This window comes from Miniopterus schreibersii (assembly GCF_964146895.1).
Source record: "Miniopterus schreibersii genome assembly, chromosome: 9".
Lineage (NCBI taxonomy): Eukaryota > Metazoa > Chordata > Mammalia > Chiroptera > Miniopteridae > Miniopterus > Miniopterus schreibersii.
The window spans coordinates 41,544,645-41,568,049 of record NC_138118.1 but is presented as its reverse complement, the minus strand read 5'-3'; the positions used below and the strand labels follow the sequence as shown (position 1 = coordinate 41,568,049).

The 23,405-nt window shown below is 37.4% G+C and overlaps 2 protein-coding genes across 3 annotated transcripts in view; one reads left to right on the top strand and one right to left on the bottom strand.

Annotated features, from left to right (window-relative positions):
* The window catches only part of DLD (dihydrolipoamide dehydrogenase), a 28,664-nt gene extending 9,736 nt beyond the window's left edge, over positions 1-18,928 (top strand). Inside the window, exons 5-14 of the mRNA XM_081147038.1 lie at positions 533-602; positions 1,816-1,916; positions 2,201-2,344; positions 2,765-2,866; positions 14,542-14,732; positions 15,654-15,824; positions 16,135-16,324; positions 16,752-16,889; positions 17,967-18,056; positions 18,151-18,928. Of these exons, the coding sequence (XP_081003164.1) occupies positions 533-602; positions 1,816-1,916; positions 2,201-2,344; positions 2,765-2,866; positions 14,542-14,732; positions 15,654-15,824; positions 16,135-16,324; positions 16,752-16,889; positions 17,967-18,056; positions 18,151-18,216 (1,263 nt within the window). The 3' untranslated portion in view covers positions 18,217-18,928. The remainder of the gene's footprint in view (positions 1-532; positions 603-1,815; positions 1,917-2,200; positions 2,345-2,764; positions 2,867-14,541; positions 14,733-15,653; positions 15,825-16,134; positions 16,325-16,751; positions 16,890-17,966; positions 18,057-18,150) is intronic.
* A 3,121-nt stretch (positions 18,929-22,049) lies between these two features.
* The window catches only part of LAMB1 (laminin subunit beta 1), a 71,845-nt gene continuing 70,489 nt past the window's right edge, over positions 22,050-23,405 (bottom strand). For both annotated transcript variants that reach the window (XM_081147036.1, XM_081147037.1), the window contains 2 exons: positions 22,544-22,703; positions 22,050-22,346 (listed from right to left, as the gene is read on the bottom strand). In XM_081147036.1, coding sequence (XP_081003162.1) covers positions 22,210-22,346; positions 22,544-22,703 — 297 coding nt within the window. In that variant the 3' untranslated portion in view covers positions 22,050-22,209. The remainder of the gene's footprint in view (positions 22,347-22,543; positions 22,704-23,405) is intronic.

The window sequence follows — 23,405 nt, the reverse complement described above, 5'->3', positions numbered from 1 at the left end:
TACAGTACAGAGATTTTTTTCATTGGCCACCAGTTAGATATATTGAGACTAGAATTATTAGACTAATAGTTATTAAAAAATAAACAACCCATGGGTGATATACACTTTTTTTTTTCTCTGTAAAATTTAGAGTGCTCTTATCAGTCAGCCATACATTCCTGAAATGGCTTTCTTATCTCAGAATACCTAGCCTTTCCAGTCAGCTAGACTCTGATGTTACTTTTTTTTTCCTCTTTAGCTTTCCTTTACTAATGAAACAGATAGTAGGTAGTAAATTCTTTTGGTTACTTTATGTATTTAGTAAACATGACTGACTTTTTCACAAGCCACCCTGAAATGTGTATTAATGCCTTTGCTTCTAAAGAAAGTAAAGATGTTTTGTTTTTATTATTTGTTAAACATTTTATGTCATTGTTTGTCTTAGACTAATTACAGGAATTGACTTGGTATAGTCCTATGTACTATTCCATGTACAGACTGTTATTTCATAAGTGCTTTTGAAAATTTGATAATTTTGTATTATGTCCTTTAGGCTTTATTAAATAACTCTCATTATTACCACATGGCCCATGGAAAAGATTTTGCATCTAGGGGAATTGAAAGTAAGTATACTTTCCATATTTAGTGATATTACTAGCCATACTTTACTTCTCTGGCTAAAGACTTATGTGTGTAATAAGTGTTCAGTGAGGGAAGAGATCTTAAAAATAATGGAAAGATTTACTTAAAAAAGACAGCTTAATCCAGATTTCTACCATGACATCTTCTTTTCCTTTGTCAACTTTTGTATGAAGTCTACTCTGTGTGTGTGAATGAGTGTGTGTGTGAAGAGTCAGTTTTCATTTTCCTGAAACCTGGAAATCATTGGGGTGGCCACAGGATTCCTGAGTGCTATGGACAGATGAAGGACAGAAGGTCTACCTAAATTGTTGGTAGGGGAAAGAGCTGAGGAGAGAGGAAGGGATGTGGCACAGTGGAAAAGGACATTTTCTTTCTTTGTAGCAGTAGGTTTTTGAAAGAATGGGCTATAACGTGGGCAATCCCTTGGGTATGGAGGGGGTGTATATACACTAAAGCCAATACTTTACTAAACTAGATGAAGAGTGGAATCAAAACCCATTTTCCTTACCTACTAAGGAAAGAAGAGACAGGATTAGTCAAGAGATGTGCATTGTAGGCAAAGATTCATGTTCTAGCTCTGTGACCTTAGATAAATCTAATTTCTCAGGATCTTTGCTTTCTCATCTCTAATATGTGTTTGTTGCGTGAGCTGATTTCTAAGATTCTGTCTTCTAAAGTTCTGAGTTGAACTTCTTTATCATCTTATATTGTTGCTTCAGAGTTCTCTTCTGAGTTGAATGATTAAACTCTTATATTAAGCTTCTGTATTTGAAGTTTTCTCATGTATATTTTTATTAGTTTTTATTTCATGAAATTTGGCATTTCCTTTTATTTAAAATTTCAGGTAATGTTTTACTTTGCCATTTCTACTTAAATCTCTTCCAGACTTAAGATCATAATGTGTTTGGAGAATATGTTGTCACAGTGGGAAATGTTTTATTTTGGATGGCATTTTCCCCATAGGTGGATTTTTTTATACTGTTTTATAGGTTATGTTACTATGATATGATGCTGTTGGCTTTTTGCCAGCTAGGATTATTATATTAGTTATTAAACGGAAAAATGTTAATATTGCCTTATATTACAGTTCTATAAGCGTTAGGCTGAAATTTTCTAGACTTTGATTAATGAAAAATATCACACACTGTTTCAAGAATTTAGCTAAGTACTAAAGATTTACTTAACAAATTACAGTGTCTGAAGTTCGCTTAAATTTGGAGAAGATGATGGAGCAGAAGAGTACAGCAGTAAAAGCTTTAACAGGTGGAATTGCCCACTTATTCAAACAGAATAAGGTCAGTGTATTTTATGTTCACATTTTTGCTTTATTTTATATATACATTAAACATGCTTTATGCTAATAGAGTGATGCTATTTGAACTTCACTGCTGGATGATATTTAATTTAAAACAGTATGCTAACCTGAAATACATAAATGCTGCTCCATGTATAGCATTACTAAGTAAGGAAGCATTTTGTATTAGATAAATTATTTAATAGAGTAGCTTTTTGCTGTTAATCATGTTTGTTTGTCAAAAATTTATTTTAAACTTTGTGAATTTATGCATATTTTATAAAGGTTGTTCATGTAAATGGATATGGAAAGATAACTGGCAAAAATCAGGTCACTGCTACAAAAGCGGATGGCAGCACTCAAGTTATTGATACAAAGAACATTCTTATAGCTACAGGTTCAGAAGTTACTCCTTTTCCTGGAATCACGGTATTTATGCATTCTACAACTGTCAAAACCTTCCTTCAGAAGTATATTTTATAAACTACTTTATTTGTGCTGTTTAGGATCTTTGAGAGATTTCTTACTGAAATACTATATGTTGACAGTCATTCAACTTTGGGAAGTTGCCTGTTTTTATTCTGTAGTGATTTGACCAGAAATAGAACACTTTACATTAAGATATATTTGAATTCAATATGAAGTTAAAGTTGACTATTTTGTTTTGATATGCTGAATGATAAAATTTTAAGTATTTTAATTTTTAGTTGAGTATATGGGTGGTAGTCGTAGATACCTCAAAACAAATAAATGACTTACTATAGCTAGTGATTATACTGCATGGGATCACAGTTTATAAATCTGTAGGTTTTTCCAAATAATTTTGATTATATATATATTTTTTAATAGATTGATGAAGATACAATAGTGTCATCTACAGGTGCTTTATCTTTAAAAAAAGTTCCAGAGAAGATGGTGGTCATTGGTGCAGGAGTAATAGGTGTAGAATTGGTAAGTGATGTCTTTCCTATGTCATATTATCTCCATGGGGTTGGAAGCAACTTAACAGTCCTATTTGATTTTTTGTATAATGTCGCAGGCAGATCAGCATTGAGTTTGCTTAAATATTTCTAGTAGTAAAGAGTTTGAGACAACTTATTTATGTAATTATTAGTTATTAGAACATTCTCTTTTATTTTAAAATTTGTTTCCTGTATCTTCCACCCTTCCTGTTCCCTAGACTGATTTTTTAAAAATCTTACAGTCCTTCAGCTATTTAAATCTGACAGCCCTTCAGGCCCTTCAGCCTTTGAGAAGGCAGTTCTCATTCTGAGCAAATTGTATTTCAGATAAAGACCATGACTTACATGATCTGGCTCTTCCCTTCCTCTGTATCCTTATTTCAGTCCCTCTTAACCTACATGTTAGAAATGTCAAGCTATTTGCCGTTCTCTGAATACAATGCTGTTTTGTTTGTTTGTTTTTTTAATTTATCTTTCTTGTTGAAAGTATTACAGGTGTCCCATTCCCCCCCCCAATTGACCCCCTCCACCTCGCTCCTACCCCCTCCCCAGGCCTTCACCCCATCATTGTCTGTGTCCATGGGTTATGCATATAACTTCTTTGGTTAATCTCTTCCCACCCTCCACCCCCCTTCCCTCTTCTCTTTGAAATATGATCGTCTGTTGCATGTGTCAATGTCTCTGGATCTATTTAGTTCATCAGATTCTTTTGTTCATTAGCTTCTTCTTAAAGAAGACCCTTCAACTTTTCCTGTAGTGCTGGTTTGGTGGTGATGAACTCCTTTAGCTTTTCCTTGTCTGAGAAGCTCTTTATCTCACCTTCAATTCTAAATGATAGCTTTGCTGGGTAGAGCAATCTTGGTTGTAGTTCCATGTTTTTCATCACTTTGAATATTTCTTGCCACTCCCTTCTGGCCTGCAACGTTTCTGTTGAGAAATCAGCTAAAAGTTGTATGGGTGCTCCCTTGTATGTAATTAACTGCTTTTCTCTTGCTGCTTTTAAGATTCTCTCTTTGTCTTTAACCTTTGGCATTTTAATTATGATGTGTCTTGCTGTGTGCCTCTTTGGGTTCCTCTTGTTTGGGACCCTCTGTGCTTCCTGGACTTGTAAGTCTATTTCTTTCCCCAGGTAGGGGAAGTTTTCTGTAATTACTTTTTCAAATAGGTTTTCAATTTCTTGCTCTCTTTCCCCTCCTTCTTGCATCCCAATAATAAGAATGTTGGCCCTCTTGAAGTTGTCTCAGAGGCTCTTTACACTATCTTCATATTGCTGGATTATTTTTTTTTTTTTTTTGCTCTTCTGGTTGGGTGTTTTTTGTTTCTTCATGTTCCTAATGGCTGATTTGATTCTCAGCATCCTCTATTCTACTGTTGATTCCCTGTAACTTATTCTTCATTTCAGTTCTTGTAGCCTTCATTTCAAATTGGTACTTTATTATGTCATCGATTTTTCTCAATTATTTTTGTCATACTCTTATTAATATCCTTGAGCATCCTTAAAACCATTATTCTGAATTCTGTATCTGTTAGCTTGCTTGGATTTCATTTAGTTCCTTTTCTAGAGATTTCTTCTGTTCTTTCCTTTGTGACATGTTTCTTTGCCTCCACATTTTGGCTGCTTCCTGATGTTTGTTTCTATGTATTAGGTAGAGCTGCTATGTCTCCTGAAATTTGTAGAGTGGCTTTGTGTAGTAGGTGTCCTATAGGGTCCAGTGGCTCAGCCTCCCCATTCACCTGAGTGGGACCTTCTAGGTGTTCCCCTGTGTGCGCTATGTGCACTGTCCTGTTGTAGTTGAGCCTTATTTGCTGTTGGCGTCACTGGGAGGAACTAACCCTCAGACCAATCAGCTGTGAGGACCAGCTGCAACTATAGCCAGAGAGCTGCTGCACTGGATACACCCCTATGGAGCAGGATTTACTTCAGTGGATCTTTGGTGTTCACCAAGTGTGCCCCTTGAGTGTGTCACTTGTGGATGTGGTAGGGTTGTAATCCAGTGTGGTCGAGTCTGACCACCAGGTGCACTGTCTGAGGCCTCCTGGGAGGTGCAAAGTCAGCCTGTGCCAGTGCCTTGCCCAGGACCACCCAGCATGAGCTACACAGCAAACCGTAGATGGCTGCTACTTGTGCCGGGCTTGGAGGTGTCCAGGAGGGGCCAAGCTGTGAGCCAATGCAGGCTGCCACTAGTGCCAGGCCTGGGGCCACTTATCAAGTTGTGTGGGGCACGCTGCTGCTTGTTTGAGAGATTTTAGGAAAGTCCTAAGCATGAGGCTGAAGAGGCCACTGGCACAGAAGAGCCACTGGAAATGGTCTCAATGAGCCTGCAGGTAGGGAGGGGCGGGGCCAAAGGTGTGAATCAGGTGCTGGAGATTCAAATATGGCACCTGCCTGCGGCTCTGTGCCGGGAGAGCTTGCCAAAGGAGCAATGGCCTCTGCCAGCTCTTCTGCCTGGGAGAAAGCTGCCCCTCCACCTCTTGCCCAGATTTCAGGCAGGTTAGTTCCTCCCCAAGTGTCCCAGGTTCTTTTTAAGCTGCTGTGCGGCGCTGGGTTTCAGAGGGAGTGTGTCTGAGTGAGTCCGTGCGCGGGCCCTTTAAGAATAGCTGCTGGGGCTCCCGCAGCCTCCGTGACCCTCAGAGACAGTCCCCGCTGGTTTCACAGCCCAGAGTTGTGGGGACGTCTCTTCCTGGCCCTGGAGCCCGGGGCTGGGGGCCTTCACTCCTCCGGGAATCCCAGGTTTCAACTGCGGCACTGGGTGTGGGCCCACAGCTGGGCCTCTGGGATTCATCCCCGATCCCCTGCGTCTCCGCCCCTCCTACCGCTCTCGATGCTCCTTCAGTTCCCTGGTTGTAGGGCTTCTGTTCAGCCAGATTTCAGGAGGTTCTGAGTGATGGTAGTTCTGTATTTTAGTTGTAATTTTGATGTGGTTTAGGGAGGCAGCGGGTGCAGCTGTTCCCTACGCTGCCATCTTGTTTCCCCCGACCATGCTATTTCATATCTTCTGCGTGCCTTGTTCTCCCTTCTTGTCCACCTGGCAACTTTCCTGTATTTACAGAGACTTCTTCCCTCATTTTCAGTTATTTTTCCCCACGGCCATTTTACTTTGTTAATCACCCAGAATTGCTCTACTAAAATAACAAATTAGACATTTTATTCTCTAGCCATAACCTCCTTTTCTCTCTTACTCAGTTATTTCTAGTAAACAGGCAGTTTAACTCTATCAGGTTTTCTAGTTCATAGATCCCTCTCCGTGTTTGCTATCTTCCCTTTCCTGTCTTGACTGCTTTCCAGCTCAGCTTAAATTCCATAGCCAATCACTTTAACTACTGTCTTACAGGTGTTCTTGAGTCCCTTGCCTTGCTTTCATAGCTGCTTGGCAAAACTCTGGTCCTACCTTCTTTATGCTGTATCCAGGCTATTGACTACGCTGGGAGAAAAAAACACACCCTGCAGATTAATGCCTGTATAATTCTTGGTCATAAATTTCAATAGGAACCTTAGCCTGCTGACAATCCCATTATTGCCCTAGTTGGTACACTCTACTGGTATCTGCAGTGGCTGTTTCATTTCCTGCTTGTCTCAGACCTCTGCCAGTATACTATCTTCCTCTGCCTGCAGATGACCTTGTTTCCTAAATACTACATAAAAGAGAAACCATCAGATGAAAACTCCCTCAATTTGATGTCCAGATTTGAAAATGTTTTTACCTGTTGTTACACCCATTTCTTGATCTCTTCTATAACTGGAATTGCTGTTTCTCCTAAGATGGAGCCCTTCACCTCTGCTTAGTATTGCATTGTCTCCTGCCTTCTCAGGATCTTTGCTTTGTGATTTTTATTTTTGAGTTTTCTTAGTCTTCAAAATCTCCTGTACTTTTGCTTCCTTCTTCTTTACATTTAAACGTGCCTCTCTGTGGGCACTTATGTGCCATTCACACATGCTCAGGTGTATTTCCACTCGTAGACAAAGGCTTTGTACACATAAATAAGCCTTCTCTTCATCCCACGTCCTCCTTTACTTATTAATTTCCCTCTCACCTTTTCACAACCAAACTTCTTTGAAAGAGTTGTCCATGCTCCATTTCACCAGCTCACACTCACTCCTCAGTCCATGGCTTCTGGTGCCATCAAATTGCTCTTGCACGACATGAATGGATTTATTCCTTAGTCCAATGGACTGTTTTCTTCACTGCTTTATTTGATAGCAGTCAGGTTTGCTAATTCTCTTGCCTTTGGAATGCTTCCCCTAGCTTCTCTGATTCTATACTCTGTTGGTTTTCTGTCTACCCTTTGGACTGACTTCTCCATTTTCTGTGCAGGTTTCCCTTTTTCAGCGTTCCCTTGAATTGTTAGTATTACTCTAGATTCTATTCCAAGCCCTTTTTGTCTTTGCACAGAATATTCTTTTCACTCCTGTCTCAATTACCTAAGAACTTGTAAATATTTGCAACCTAATTTTTTCTCCTTGCCTCTAATCTTTATATCTGAATGCCTACTAGCATCTCTACTTGTTGGTCTCACAGGCCCTCATTTTAGTAAACGTATAACTTAACCTTAACCTTACCTTCCTTCTTCCTCTACCCCAAAACAAGGAAAACCAAGCCTATTCATTTCCTCTCTCAAAGGGTGGTACTGCCATCCATCTAGAGGCCTAAGCAAGAGATTTGGGAATTATACATGACTTCTCCCATGCCTTTGTGCTCCATGTGATACTACCTGATAGAGATCTCATGACTGTGTCCTGTTCTTTTTTAAAAATCCTTACCCGAGGATATGTTTCTATTGATTTTTAAAGAGAGAGAGAGAAACATCAATCAGTTGCCTCCTGTATGCACTCTGATTGGGGATTGAACCTGCAACCTAGGTATGTGCCCTGACCAGGAATCTAACCTGCAACTTTTTTGGTGTACGGGATGATGCTCCAACCAACTGAGCTGCTGGGCCAGGGCCGTCTCCTTCTTTTCATGTACCTACTTAGATCCCTGTTCAAGCCAGAATCATGTCTTGCCCTAGGTCTCTCTTGTTTCTTTCATCTTTTTCTAATCTATAGTCCCCAGAGTGGCTGGAGTGATCTTTCTGTAACATAAGTGTAATCATGTCCCTTCCCATCAGTGACTCACTGTAGCTGTTAGAATAAATCCAAACTCTTAAATGTTTAAAGGTCAGCATGATGTGGCACTGGCTCAAGTCTCCAGCTTCATTGCTAACCCCTCTCCTCAAACTATGTTCTGGTTATATTGAAATATCAGTTCCTGAACAAGCTGTGCTTTCTTTTACCTGTAGGCCTTCCTTCTGTTTGGAACATTTCTTCCCTTTAGTCTCTGCACTCTAATGAGCCCTTTACCTTCCCTGACTCCCTAGATGTCCTTAGGGTACTCTTGCTGAGGTCTCCATTGCACCTTGTACTTCTTGTTAAATACAGTATTTCCACTTTCTTGGTATTACTTGTTCACTTGTCTCTCTTTCAATAAATCATAAACTCCATGAGGGCAGAGATTGTCGTGGTTTTATTAACTGTGTCTTTAGCATCTAGCATAGTGGCTTTTTAAAAAAATCGGTAATGAAAAACATTTGTTGATATAACAACTTTCAACAGTCAGCTTAGAAGTTACCTTTTTGGTGAAGTCTTCTTTTAAGAAAGGTCAAGTCCTTTTTTGCCTCTAGTATAATGGGTCTACATCTTTTTATTATCTAACAATATATTGCATTTATTTGTTTATGTCTGTCTTTCCTACAGAACCATAAACTCCTTGACTGAGTTTTATTCATATTTGAATCTCCATTGCTTTTCATAATGCTTGTTATTAGATCCTGTAGATACTAGATTCATTATTTTGTCATCATCCTTTTGATCCGGGCTAGTCTGTCAGAATCACTTATAAATCTCTAAGCATAGTCTGGATTTTGGAGAGAATGTCTTTTGATATGTGTAATATACTTCTTTTAATGTAATCCTTTATGATCAGTTTGTTTTAAGCACATAGTGAGCTTGTAGTCAGATGAAAACCTTACATCCTTTGTTTCAAGAATTCTTTTTTTTTAAAAACCTAATTTGATTTTGATTGCTATTTCAATTTCCTTACTAGTGATTGGTCTATTTAAGTTTTCCATTTCTTTATGATTCAGTCTAAGAAGATTATGTATTTCTAAGAATTTGTCCATTTCTTCTAGGTTATTGAATTTTGTGGCATATAACCTTTCATAATAATCTTGTATAATCCTTTATATTTCTATGGTGTTTGTTATAACTTCTCTTTCATTTCTGATTTTATTTATTTTAGTCTTTTCTCTTTTTCTTACTGAGTCTAGCCCAGAGGTTTGTCAATTTTATTTCTCTTTTCAAAGAACCAGCTCTTTGTTTCACTAATTTTTTTCTAATGTCTTTTGTTCTCTTTTTCATTTATTTCCACTCTAATTTTTATTTTCTTCCTTCTACATACCTTGGGCTTTGTTTGTTGTTTTTCTAGTTCTTCAAGGTATAATGTTAGATTGTTTGAGATATGTCTTGTTTCTTGAGGTAGGCCTGTAATGCTGTTTATTTCCCCCTCAGTACTGCTTTTACTGCATCTCCCAAATGTTGGTATGTTGTATTGTCATTTTTATTTGTCTCTGTATCTTTTGATCTCTCTTATTTCTTTTTTGACCCAATAGTTTGTTCAGTAGCATGTTGTTTAATATCCACATGTTGTGGTTTTCTCATCTTTCTTCTTGTAGTTAATTTCCATTTTCATAAAGTTGTGGTCAGAAAATATTCTTGGTATGATTTTAGTCTTCTTAAATTTATTGAAATTAGTTTTGTGTCCCAACATACAGTCTATCCTTGAGAATGTTCCATATGCACTAGAGAAGAATGTATATTCTGTTGTTTTGTGATAGGAAGTTCTGTAAATATCGATTATGCCCATTTGACCTAGTGTTATTTATGGCCAATATTTCCTTATTAACTTCTATGATCTATCCATTGTTGTCAATGGGGTATTCAGTCCCCAACTACAATTGTATTTTTGTCAGTTTCTTCCTTTATGTCCGTTAATAATTGTGCTATATGTTTTGATGTTCCCAGGTTGGGTGCATATATATTGACAAGTGTTATGTCTTTTTGACATATTGTCCCCTTTGTCATTATAACTTTTAATTTCTGTCTTGTTACCTTTTTTATCTTGAAATCTATTTTTTTCTGATATAAGTATGGCTACACCTGCTTTTCTCTGGATACCATTTGCTTGGAGTTTCATCTTCCACTTCTTCACTTTGAGCCTATGTTTGTCTTTGCAGCTGAAATGGGTCTCCTGAAGGCAATATATAGTTGGGTCTTGTTTTTTAATCCATTCCACTACTGTGCCTTTTGGAAGGCAGCTATGCTCACCACAATACCACCAACGCCACTCTGTGCCTTTTGATTGGTGAGTTCAGTACATTTACATTTAGGGTGATTATTGATATATGAGAACTTACTGTAGCCATTTTATCTTTTGTTTTCTAGTTGCTCTGTATCTCCATTGTTTCTTTTTAATTTACTTTTATTGTTGACAGTATTATGGATGGCCCCTCTTTTCTCCCCCTTGGTCCCCAGCCCCTCCCTAGGTCTTCTTTTCCCTTGTGTTTCTGTCTGCCATTTTATTATTTATTTATTTATTTATTATTTAAAAAAATATATATCTTTATTGATTTTGGAGAGAGGAAGGGAGAGGTAGAGAGAGAGAGAAACATCAATGATGAGTGTCATTGATCACCTGCCTCCTGCATGCCCCTGACTGGGGATGGAGCCTGCAACCCTGGCATGTGTCCTGACTGGGAATCATACCTCAATCTCCTGGATCCTAGGTCGATGCTCAACCGTTGAGCCACTCCTGGCCAGGCTCTGTCTGCCATTTTAGTATGTTGGTAGTCTGTGATTTTTTTTCATATTCTCTTTTATGTTATGTGTCTCAGCTCTAGATTTTTATTCTGTGGTCACCATTAAGTTTATGTGAAAAAATGTTTCATATATACAGTAGCCCTTTTCCTTCTAATTGCATCTTAGTCTTCATTCACTTGTGCAGTTCAGTCCTTTCCCCCTCTCCTTTTATGTTTTTGTTGTCACAAATTATCCCTTTTTATGCTGTGTTTTTGTTTCCAAATTGCAGAAGTTTTATAGTCTTTTAAAAAGTTTTTCCCCCCTTTTAGTCTTTATGTTAGAATTAGGTGTTTAATACTCTATTCTGAAATAGAATTGCAATTTCCTGCTTCTGTCTGGCATCTTACTGAACGGTTTGTATACTTTTATCTTTTTGTTTCAGGTAAAAGCTCTTTTCAACATTTCTTATAATGTAGGTCTTGTGGTAAATTCCCTCAGCTTTTTTTTTGTTTGCGATAGCCTTTATTTCTCCTCCATTTCTAAAGGATAACTTTGCTGGATATATTATTCTTGGCTGGTGGTTTCTCTCTTTCAGTATTTTGAATATTTCATTCTTTCTTCTGGCTTGTAAGGTTTCTGTTGAAAAATCCATAGTAATCTAATGTGGTTTCCTTTGTAGGTTGTGGGCTCTTTTCCTTTGGCTATCTTGAGAATTCTGTCATTAACTTTGGACAGTTTTTATATAATGTGTCTTAGAAAAGGACTTTTTGCGTTAAAATAATTAGGTATTCTGTTAGCTTGTTGAATTCGAGGGTCCAGCTCTTAGGTTTGGGAAGTTCTCATTGATTGTTTAAATAGGCTATTTCCTTCTCCCTCGATTCTCCTTCTGGCATAACCATTATTCTTATGATGATCTTTCTAATGGATTCAGATAGTTCTTACATTGTTCTTTGATATATATATTTTTTAACTTCTCTTTCTTCTACCTGAGTCATTTCTAGATTTCTATTTTCAAGCTCACTAATTCTTTGTTTCATCTGGTCTGTTGTTTCCCAGGCTGTCTAATGCATTCTTCATCTTAGTTACTGAATTTTTCAGCTCTAGAATTCCTGTTTGCTTCTTTTTTATAGTTTCAATCTCTTATTTAAGTACTCCTTTTCTTCATTGATTTTATTCCTGAGCTCATTGAAGTGCTTTTCTGTGTTTTCTTGTATCTTTTTAAGTTTTTTTCATAACTGCTCTCTTGAATTCTCTGCTATTTATTTATTTATTTATTTATTGACTGACTGACTGACTTATTTAATCCTCACCCAAGGATATTTTATCCGTTGCTTTTCAGAGAGAGTGGAAAGGGTAGGGTAGGGAGAGAGACACACAGACAGACATTGATGTGAGAGAGGCACAGGGATTGGTTGCCTCCTTCACGTGCCCTGACTGGGATCGAGGATGGAGCCTGCAACTGAGATATGTACCCTTGACTGACACCGAACCGGAGGCCCTTCATTCGGCGGGCTGATTCTCTAACTACTAAGCAAAACTGGATAGGGTGAATTCTCTGTCATTTAAATCACAGTCTTCTATGTCTCTGAGTTTGATTTCTGGGGACTTTTTATTTTCATTCTGAGCTACCCTGTTATCTTGGATATTTATGGTACTTGATGAACTGTTACTCTGCCTGGTCATTTGAGGTAGTGAACTTTTCTTTTTTAGGCACTGTTCTGTTCTTAACAATTTAGCAGGTTAAGTTGAGGTCTGTCCCCAGTAGACGATACTATAGTGCAAGTTTTTATTTTTTCTTACCTGTACTATTGCCCCCTCTGAGATCTCGGTAGGTTGATGGGGCCTTGGTCTAGAACAGGGGTGGGGAACTCCAGTCCAAGGGCCTTGTATGGCCCTCGAAATCATTTGGTCTGGCCCTGCCAAGGCAACCACAGGCAGGACTCAAAATTCAATAAATCTAGGAGCTTTTTTCCTAGCTGATTTTAAAGGTGATAATTTTTTATGGCTCTCAAATGATGTTATAAATATCCAAATGGCCCTTGGCAGAAAAAAGGTTCCCCACCCCTGGTCTAGAAAAATGCCTCGTATTACCTATGGAGGTGAGCATCCTCTCTGTGCCCTGGTTGCCTCAGTCTTAGGATACTATCCCTTTGATGGGATATGGCTGGTGGTGAGGCTCCGGCCTTGTGACTTCCAGTGCTGGCTCCTTGTAACTAGAGGCTGCCAACCAAGTTGTGGTATTGAAGCATCTCTGTTGCCTCTACTGGCTTCCGCCATGATGGGTAGGGGTAGGGGGCTTCTGAGTCTATAGCTTTGGCTTGATAGTAATGGTAGCCACTAGTCTACTGCTGCCTCACCGCTGTGCTACATGTTCACCCTTGTCACCAGGCTTAACTGCAATGGATGCTGGCCATACAGGCTGGAATGGTGCTTTTGTCCCTCTGGCCCTGTGGAATACTGTGTTAGGGCTGCATCCTGACTCCTTCCATGCTGTTGCATCAGCTGGGGCTGCGGCAAATGCTAGACCTCATCTGTAGCCCCATCTCTGTTCTTCTTCCCTCCTGCCTTCCATGCTCATTCTACACCCACCTTCATCGTCTTGATGCATGGATCTCTCAGATGTGTGTGTTGGGCAGGGCATCATTTGTTGAATTATAGTTGTCCAACTTATAACTTCAAGGGGGAAAACCAAGTGGTTTTTTCTGTGATGCTGACATCATTGTCCTCTTTTTGTGTTCTTAATATTGTCTTCTGAAGGGTTTTTAATTTTGATAAGGTATAATTTCTATACATTTTTTTGTTTTGTGGATTGTGCTTTTGGTGTAGCTAAGTCTTTGTGTCATTCAAGATCACAGACTAGAAGTTTTATAGTTTTGTGTTTTACATTTAGGTCCGTGATTCATTTTGAGTTAATTTTTTTTTTTTAAATATGTCTTTATTGATTTCAGGGAGAGGGAAAGAGATAGAAACATCAATGATGAGAGAGTCATTGATTGGCTGCCTCCTGCATACCCCCTCCCGGGGGTCGAGCCCGCAGCCTGGGCATGTGCCTTGACTGGGAATCAAACCTTGATCTCCTGGGTCATAGGTTGATGCCCAACCGCAGAGCCATGCCAGCCAGGCTTGAGTTAATTTTTGTATATGCTTGTTACTTATGTCCTCTTGACTGTTTCACATATAAGTATTCAGAAATTAAAATTGTTAAAATGTTCTTTAAAAAACCAGCATTCAGTTTAAATCATAATTTGGATGAAAAAGTAAGCATTTCTCTGTTGAGAAAATAAAATTATAAGACAGTTTAATATTTTGCAAGCATTCGTAATTGGTAGCATTAAGAAGCTACTTTTTCCTCCTCGAGACCTTCCTTCCCACTTGTTCATCTCTACCTGGACCTGTATAGTTCATTCCTTCTCTTCCAGTCTTTGTGTAAATGTCACTGCTAGTGAGGCCTTCACCCAGTCATGCTATTTAAAATTGCAATTCCTTTCCTTTCAGTAGCCCTAGCTCTACTTCCTGCTTTATTTTTCTCAGAGCACTTTACTATTCTCTTTATGAATTTTACTTATTTATCTCCTCTACTGGGGCATAAGATTCCTGAGGCAATGTGTGCCTGGCACCTAAAATGGTGCCTAGCATATAGTAGGTGCTCAATAAATGTTGAACAGAGTGAATAAATATATAAAGCTATAGGTGATATTTATCACAGTGTTAAACCTCAGAGCCTCTTAATAGGAACATACTAACAAAAGAAAATATGATAAATTATTTAAGATAATTTAGTAAACATTTGTTATAGAAATCTTTATTTTTATGAATTTTTTTGTTATTTGCAGGGTTCAGTTTGGCAAAGACTTGGTGCAGATGTGACAGCAGTTGAGTTTTTGGGTCATGTTGGTGGACTTGGAATTGATATGGAGATATCTAAAAACTTTCAACGCATCCTTCAAAAGCAAGGATTTAAATTTAAATTGAATACAAAAGTTACTGGTGCTACCAAGAAGTCAGATGGAAAAATTGATGTTTCGTAAGTATGCTACATTTGATTTTGATGATGTCCTTGTCTTTTTCTTTAAGAAAAACCTTCAGTTTTTCAGTATTTTTATAATTTTAGGTTATTTTCTTTTTTAATCCTCACTCGAGGATATTATTTTCCATTGCTTTTCAGAGAGAGTGGAAGGGAGAGAGAGAAAGAGACACATAGATGTGAGATACACCGATTGGTTGCCTCCTGCACGCACCTGAATGGGGCGGAGCCTGCAACTGAGGTATGTGGCCTTGGCTGGAGTTGAACCCAGGACCCTTCAGTCCGCAAGCAGACACTCTAACCACTGAACCAAACTGGCTAGGGCAGGTTATTTTCTAACTTAAGACCATTTTATTGCTTAGTATAACTCAGTATTGTTGATCAAATCAGTCTAGTGAAATTCATAATTAAGTTGATGGTTGAAAAGTTAATCCAGTGTTTTCATTTTAATGTACTTTTTCATAATATACATTCAGAAAAATTTAAACTCCCAACATTCAGTAAAATGAATTCAATATTTTTAGATAGGTATATGGGGAAATCAGTAATGTTAATTAGATTGCTTATTATGTGCCTGGCACTCTATTTATTAAACACTTTTGTAACTTTATGAAATAACTTGCCTAAGGTCACACAGTTAGTGAGTGACAGAATCACTACTGTACAAGTTATACTTGGATCTTTTTGACTCTAAGATCTATGTTCTTAACCCGTGTTATACTGTCTGTTTTTATAAGATTTTAATGATAGATCTCAAGAGAATATGTACATTTTTTTCATTGTCTGACCCTTATATTTATAATAAATAAACTATTAGAAGTGTCATCAATACTTGAGAAATGTCTGATCTAAAAATTTCCGAGTCTATCAGCTATTTATGTAGATGTATGTTTAATAGTTATAACACTGTTCATTGTCTAGTATTGAAGCTGCTTCTGGTGGTAAAGCTGAAGTTATCACTTGTGATGTCCTCTTGGTCTGCATTGGCCGACGACCTTTTACTCAGAATTTGGGACTAGAAGAGCTTGGCATCGAACTAGACCCTAGAGGTAGAATTCCAGTGAATTCCAGATTCCAAACTAAAATTCCAAAGTAAGTTGTAAAATTAGCTGCGTTTTTGATAATTTTGAAGTTTATGTCTAACACTACCTTGAAAATAAGACTTCTTCAAGTTTAAAATATGCGTTGGCTTTGGGGAAAAGTAGTAAATTATATGTGAGAGCAAAATAATTGAGTTTTTTCATTACCCAAAATTAGAACACAAACTCCCCTATTTAAAGAGCTGTATTTAATATATTTTTTTGGTGACTTAATAACTAGAAACTTAATTTTGTGAACATGGCATAAATGAAGATTAGTATCTGTGATTTCAGTTTACTGTTTCTTTTGATCTCTGTTGTAGTATCTATGCTATTGGTGACGTCGTGGCTGGTCCAATGCTGGCTCACAAAGCAGAGGATGAAGGCATTATCTGCGTTGAAGGAATGGCTGGTGGTGCTGTGCACATTGACTACAATTGTGTACCATCGGTGATTTACACACACCCTGAAGTGGCTTGGGTCGGCAAATCAGAGGAGCAGTTGAAAGAAGAGGTAATCTTGAACTAGGGTCGTTTTACTCCAGTGTGTGAATTGAGTTAATGACACTGGTGACTGAGAATTATTTTATTAACATGTTAATATATTTTAATTATTATGTAGAACATTATACTTAGTTTACTTATATATTTTTTCCTTAATATCATAAAGGAGATAATTCACTTGCCTGTATTCAGAAACTGGTAATTCCAGAGCTTTTCTTTTTGTCTTTGAAATATACACTGATAGACTGAAATTTGCATTTGCTTGTGTTTATACAAAAATATATTTCATTAGCAAGCCTTTTGGTATTTCCTTCTATATGTTCCATGAAGAATTACTTTCTTGGGATTTATTTTCTGAAAAATTGTAGATGATTTCACTGATGGGAATAAACTTTTTCAGAGTTTCTCTGTAGATTGTCATTTTCTGTCTCTCACAGGGTATTGAATACAAAGTTGGGAAATTCCCATTTGCTGCTAACAGCAGAGCTAAGACAAATGCTGACACAGATGGCATGGTGAAGATTCTTGGGCAGAAGTCAACAGACAGAGTATTGGGAGCACATATTCTAGGGCCAGTGAGTATTGTAAAACCAGAAATTCCATTAAGATTTTTGGGCCCAGCCGGGCGTGGCTCAGCGGTTTAGCATCGACCTGGGATCCAGGCGATCAGGGTTCGATTCCCGGTCAGGGCACATGCCCGGGCTGCGGGCTTGATCAATGACTCATCATTGATGCTTCTCTCTCTCTCTCCCTCTCCTTTCCTCTCTCTGAAATCAATAAAGATATATTTAAAAAAAAAAAAAAGAAAAGATTTTTGGAAATCATTGCTATTTAGTAGATTGATTTAAAACCACCAGGTGTTTACATTCTGAGGTTATATTTACCAGTCAAGTTTGAATATAGTCTCTTTGCGCATCATTTCTAGCAAGGTACCAGCAACACTCTCACAGTCTTGCCCACCATATCATCTACTTTTCCACACTGCAGCTATGAGTATCCTTTTAAAACATGCACCAGCAGACTTAGACAGAGTCCTCACTAAATCTGGTCCTACCTACCTTTCTGACCTCATCTCTTCCCATTCTTCCTTTTTGTTTGTTAATCCCTGCATCGTGGGCCTTCTCTCTCAAATTCATAACAGGTCAAACTTGTTCTTTTTAGAGCTTTTGTGCTTGTAGTAGTACCCTTTGCTTAGAATGCTCTGCCTCCAGATCTTTGCATGATTGGCTCATTTACTATTCATGTCTTAGCTCAAGCATTGTCTTCTAAGAGAAGCCTTTTCTGCCACTGAATCTGAAGCATGCCCTCCCTCTAGGTATCTGATGTAACAATCATGAAAGTAGAACATTTGAGTTCCTACTCTAATTTTCCCTAAATACATGCATTAACTTTAATTTTCACAACTCTGTGGGATAGGAATTGCTATTCCCATTTTTGAGGCAAATAAGTGGAATGAAGTAGTCTGTGAGTACTTGAAGTAGAAAGTGGTAGGATTTGAATCCAGAGCCCAAGCTCTTGACTTCTGTGCCGTCTTTTCTGTTAAGCTCTTCCTGACTGGAGGAAGTTAGTGAACTGCTCTTACAACTAATCTGTACCATTAGTGTGGTTGTTTCGCCATGAAAATAATTATTTCTTGGCTTACTGTTTTAAAGGGTGCTGGTGAAATGGTAAATGAAGCTGCTCTTGCATTGGAATATGGAGCATCCTGTGAAGATATAGCTAGAGTCTGTCATGCTCATCCGGTAATTATTAACAGCATAACAGAGTTAATGGCTACTAAATTTTCTTCTGACCCACAAGTCCTTGATTTTTAATATTAAACTTCTTCCCTTGCAGACCTTATCAGAAGCTTTTAGAGAAGCAAACCTGGCTGCATCATTTGGCAAATCAATCAACTTTTAAAAAGAAGATTATATTTTTTTCCTGAAATTTCTTGGGAGTTTTTAGAGATCACGTTTCTGAACAGGATATGCTCACAGCTCCAAGAATTTCTAGGACTGAATTATGAAACTTTTGGAAGTTATTTAATTGGTTTGGACAGAAGGGAATAATCTCATATCTGTATTTTAAATAAATTTAATATTTTGTTTTGGTGCATTAATATTGCAAAAGAAAAGCTACTTATAGTAGCACCCTGGAAAATTTTCTTCAACACATAATTCTATGCTGTTTGTGAAAGGTTCAACTTCACTGAATTTATGCTAAGTAGCTTTTATCTCTCTAGTATAGTAAAATTAGATTTACTTATTACATGGATGGAGCTGGAGTATGGTATGTGAACAGCTGTGTTTGAAGCAAGGTGATCAAGTTATTTTAAACTTGTTTTTCATATTGGACATAAGAGTCATTAGAATAAGACTTAAATATGTATAAACTGAACTCATGTAAATAAAAAATGATCATCTATCACTTGGTTTATTTAATCCCCAAATTCTTGCAGTTTAGAGGTAGAATTTATGTGTTTAGATTCTTAAGCTGCCATTGAGGTCTGTAGTCTGAAGTATATAATTAACCAAATTAAGGAGATATATCAGCAAAATTCAAATGTTAAATAGCAACTCATGTATTACAATGGGAAATGAAGAAATGAAAATAAATCTTTCTTAAATATTCATTCTGAGTGGATATCAAGATGGTCTGAATTCTTTTATGACTACCTCTTGTGTGTATTGTTTTTTTTTTTAATTTATCTTTACTGTTGAGAGTATTACAGATGTCTCCCATTCCCCTCCCCCTTTGCCCTCCTCCACCCTGCTCCCGCCCCCACACCAGGCCTTCACCGCATTATTATCTGTGTCCATGGGCTATGCATATATTCATATAAGTAGTTCTTTGGTTAACCTCTTCCTCCATCCCCCCCTCTCCCCCCCCCAGATCTGTCAGTCTGTTCCATGCTTCCATGTCTCTGGACCTCTCTTGTTCATTAGATTCCATATATAAGTGAGATGTGCTAGTTGTCTTTCTTTGATTGGCTTATTTTGTTTAACATAATAATCTCCAGGTCCATCTCTGCTGCATAGTTGTAAGCTTAATTGTTTTGTTTTAAATCCTCAACCAAGGATATGTTTTTTATTTTTTATAGAGAGAGGAAGGGAGAGAGAGAGAAAGAAACATCGATGAGAGAGAAACATCCATATTGGTTTCCTCCCATATGCACCCCGACCTGGGATTGAACCCCCAACCTTGGTATGTTCCCTAACGGAATCAAAGTCACAACGTTTTAGTGTATGGGATGAAGCTCCATCTAACTGAGCCACCTGACCAGGGCTTATTACTCATTATTGTGGCTCTTATAAGCCTGGATGAACCTTTTCTCCACATTGTAGTGTTAAGGCATTTAAAAGATCATTACCCTTCCATCTGTTTTAATGATACCTACACTAAATGTTTAGCTTATACAATGTAAGGAAATCTTTAATTTGCTGTCTTTTCCTATGTAGATTTTCACTGTGTATACTTGGCTTGATAAATGACTATTTCTTTAAAGAGTGCTATAAAATTTTATTTATGGGTAAATATTTTAAAATGGCCATTTCTTGAAATATTTAAATGAGTGTTAAATGACAAATAGGCTTTTGCCTATATTAACTAAATTAAAAATAATTTTAGATTAAGTACTCAAATCTGGGATAGGATAAATTTAAAGAGGAAAATTATCTTAAATTACTAGAAATATGCAAACTAGATATTCACTTGATTGAAATTTAAAGGTTATACTGGTCTTAAGGAAAGTTTGGAGAATGTAATTTATCAGCAGAAAGCTGCAGGGAATAAAATACCATCAGTTGATCATAGCTAAAAGGAGTTTAATAGTCCTCAGGCTTTAATTTTATTTATGTGGGTCACATTTTCCTTTTTCTTATGTCCAGTGGTCCTGGATTGCATATGATTCTTCTGAATGATACAATGTAAAGACTCTGGATTCTGTTACATCTAAAAAATAGTGGATTTTTGTTTTAGTAGGCAGTTAACTTGGCTGACCTCTGCTCCAAACTTATCTTTGTTGGGGACAGCAGCTGAGATCTCGGGTGTTTTACCTTTACCTGGCTGCCTGAAGTCTGTTCCATCCGTGTGTAGTTCACTGGTCAACCAGAGATTGGACTAAGTACACAATTTGGGGGGGTCCTGTCCTCTGCCTCTCTTTTTTGGTGGTTCCCTCCCTCCTATTTCAGTTGTGGTTGCCCTAAATTTTGTCTTCCAAGTCTTTAACCAGTAAAACTTGGTGTCTGCCCAGGTTGCCACTTACTGGGATCTTCCCTCAAGTGAAAAGTTAAAAATGGGAATTTCATCCAATGCTAATTTTCTTGAATGTTGACCCCCCTCTACCTTCTGCTTGCTTGGTTATTCTCTTATCTTTACTTTAGGGGGAGAAAAAACACATTTTGCTCAGAGTTTGCAGTTGTTAGCAGCAGGAGGGTTGGTCTGATCTGTGCTATTTACCATTATTGGAAATGAACTCTGCATCTTCAAAAATCTGAAATCGCAATATTATTTGAGGTGCTAGTTTATTTAAACCTCAAACATGTCTCCTGGGGAAAAAGTTGCTAATTAGGGAATAGTGAAATATAATTTAATATGAAGTCCTAGCTTTAGAGAGAGACAAAATAATAAATTCAACTTTAAGGGTTCCCATTCAATATGGGAATGCAAATTTATTGGGGTGGGGCTGATACAAAACAAATTTTAAATGTCTACTTACTATTTACTAAGTTCGAAATACTTTTCTTGGCTTGTGAAAGGTGGGGCCGAGTTAGTTGTCCAGTTCATTAAGCTGATTAAAATTAGTAGTTTCAAAGTGAGATCTTTAGTTGTTCAGCTGTAAAGGAGTGGGAGTAGTGACGATTTCTATTTTAAGTAAAACGGTAAAAAAAATACTTAGTTCTAGTAGGTGATAGGTGATATGGTATTACCCTTTGTTAGTTATTAGGATTCCTACCTAAGTAAAAGTGACAAATAATTGCCTTCAACCAGAGGTAAGTTGCCTTATTGTTTAAATTACAGCTGTTTACATAACTTTTGTTCAAGGCCCATCTTCCAATTCAGCTGTGTTGGATGTGTGGGTGGTGGTTAAGTATACACAGAATAATAGTCTTGCTCTAAGAAGAATGTCTGAAAAAATCACTTAGCACCCGGCCTGTTATTCAGCTAGCTCAGCTATAAAGTTGACACAGGCTTCAGAGTTGTATTCCAGCTATTTTCTTTAGAATTCATATGATTGTTTTGGCCTCACCTGCAGATCTTAGCAGAGAATCTGTAGTTTGCGAATTAAAATACAATATAAAAGCTGAGAAATTACAGCATCATTCTGTACTTTTGAGTAGCACTGCTCAATTGGCAGCTACAATGTAAACTCTGACCCGCTTTAATTTAAATCTTCCCCATAGCAACCCTGAACCTATTCTAGGTGGTAATACTTAAAAGCCACAACTTTCTAAAAATTGCTGCTTTTTGTTCTCTTTCCTACAGCAAGGAATACTATACGAGCTTTGGAGATGGGAGCAACTGAGCAGCCACTGAAATTGTGAAAGCTCAGGCTCTATCCTTATCCAGAAATCACTGGGAGGTGATTTTGGGGTGGATTTATGAAGGATATTGACCTAGCAAACAGATGAGTAACAGCTTGTATATAGACAACAGAAATTAGGGTCTCCATGGAGGCAATCAACTTGTTTATAAATCCATCTTTACGTGAACATTAAATCAGTAAAAGTAACAATTCAAGAAGTATACTAAACATTAATACAAAAGCACTGTACTTTATTAAACTCCATACAAAACGTGGGGATTAAAAACATTAAATAGGCCATGAGTTTTACTTTGAAGATCAGTAAATCAGTTTAAAATGTAGCTATTTTACTTTGGTCACTGCAGCCAGCTTACACCCCTTCCTCCTCCTTACAAGCAGGTGCTGTAAACAGTAACTTTCTGGCTTATATCCTTTAGGAGTGAACGGACTTCTCCTTCCAATCTTACTAATTCTTGAGCTTTATCTTCTAAATATTTTTGATTGTCCTCATATTTTCTTTCTAAATCTGTGAGAGATAAAAGAAAAAGTCTGAGCAATTTATACTGTGATGATCTCAAAATCTAATTGCTAATTATTTTTGCTTACAAGGCTCTATTAAGCACTCAAGGCAAAGTGAATGGATTTTCACCTTTTACATAAGAAACTGGATGTATTTACTTTAAAATACTTTATGAAAGCATGAAGTTAAGTAAAAAGAACTACCTTTCAGCAGTTGCAGTTTGCTATTTGCTTGAGCCAAAAGTGTTTTTGCTTCATTTTGTAGCATTTCAGCTTTCCTTCTGGCATCAGCTGACTCTTCAGTTTTTTTGGCAATTAAATTTTCTACTTTCTTATATTTTTCATCAAGTTCACCATCCAGAGTCTGCAGTTCCACATTTAGCCATAAAGTAGTGATAATGTTAGTGTCAGTAATTATATTTAAGAGCAGAACATAGTATAATCGTGGCAAATTTGGATCACATAGATATTAACTTGTACAGCAAGCATTCTGGATTAAGGGTCACTATCAAGGGGACTCAGGCTTCAAGCTATTCAATGGTAATTGAAAACATCTTGAAACAGCGAATTAAATGCAACATTGACCTGATTTTAAAAAACATTTTTGGAGTTGTAACACGTCCCTAGAGCTAAGCCCTCTTTCTTCTGCTGATTAGCACTTTTCTATGCAGAGAGAATAAGAGATTTTCTCAAAAGTAGATGTGCTAAAATCCAAACATTTAGACCTTAAAAAAGGGTCATTTTGAAGAAATGGAAGGAGGACTGTTTCTGGATTCCTGACTAATGTAGGGTTTGTAGAGACTTGATACCAGGAAATCTGAGGGAAAAGGCAGATTTAATGAAGGGTGAGATTATACGTGGGTGGTTGAGAGGAGAAATTGGTGTAGGTTTGGAAAGATGGTTACAAGTGATTCTTCTGAGAAACACTTTGAATAACAGCCATCAATAATAGGAATTTTATGTCAAAGGGTTTTGTTCTTTGTTGTAATCAAATGTCATATTTATGCAAAATGCTGTCTAAGAAGATTATTTGGGAGACTCAGGCTCTCAGAATCACAGGAAATGA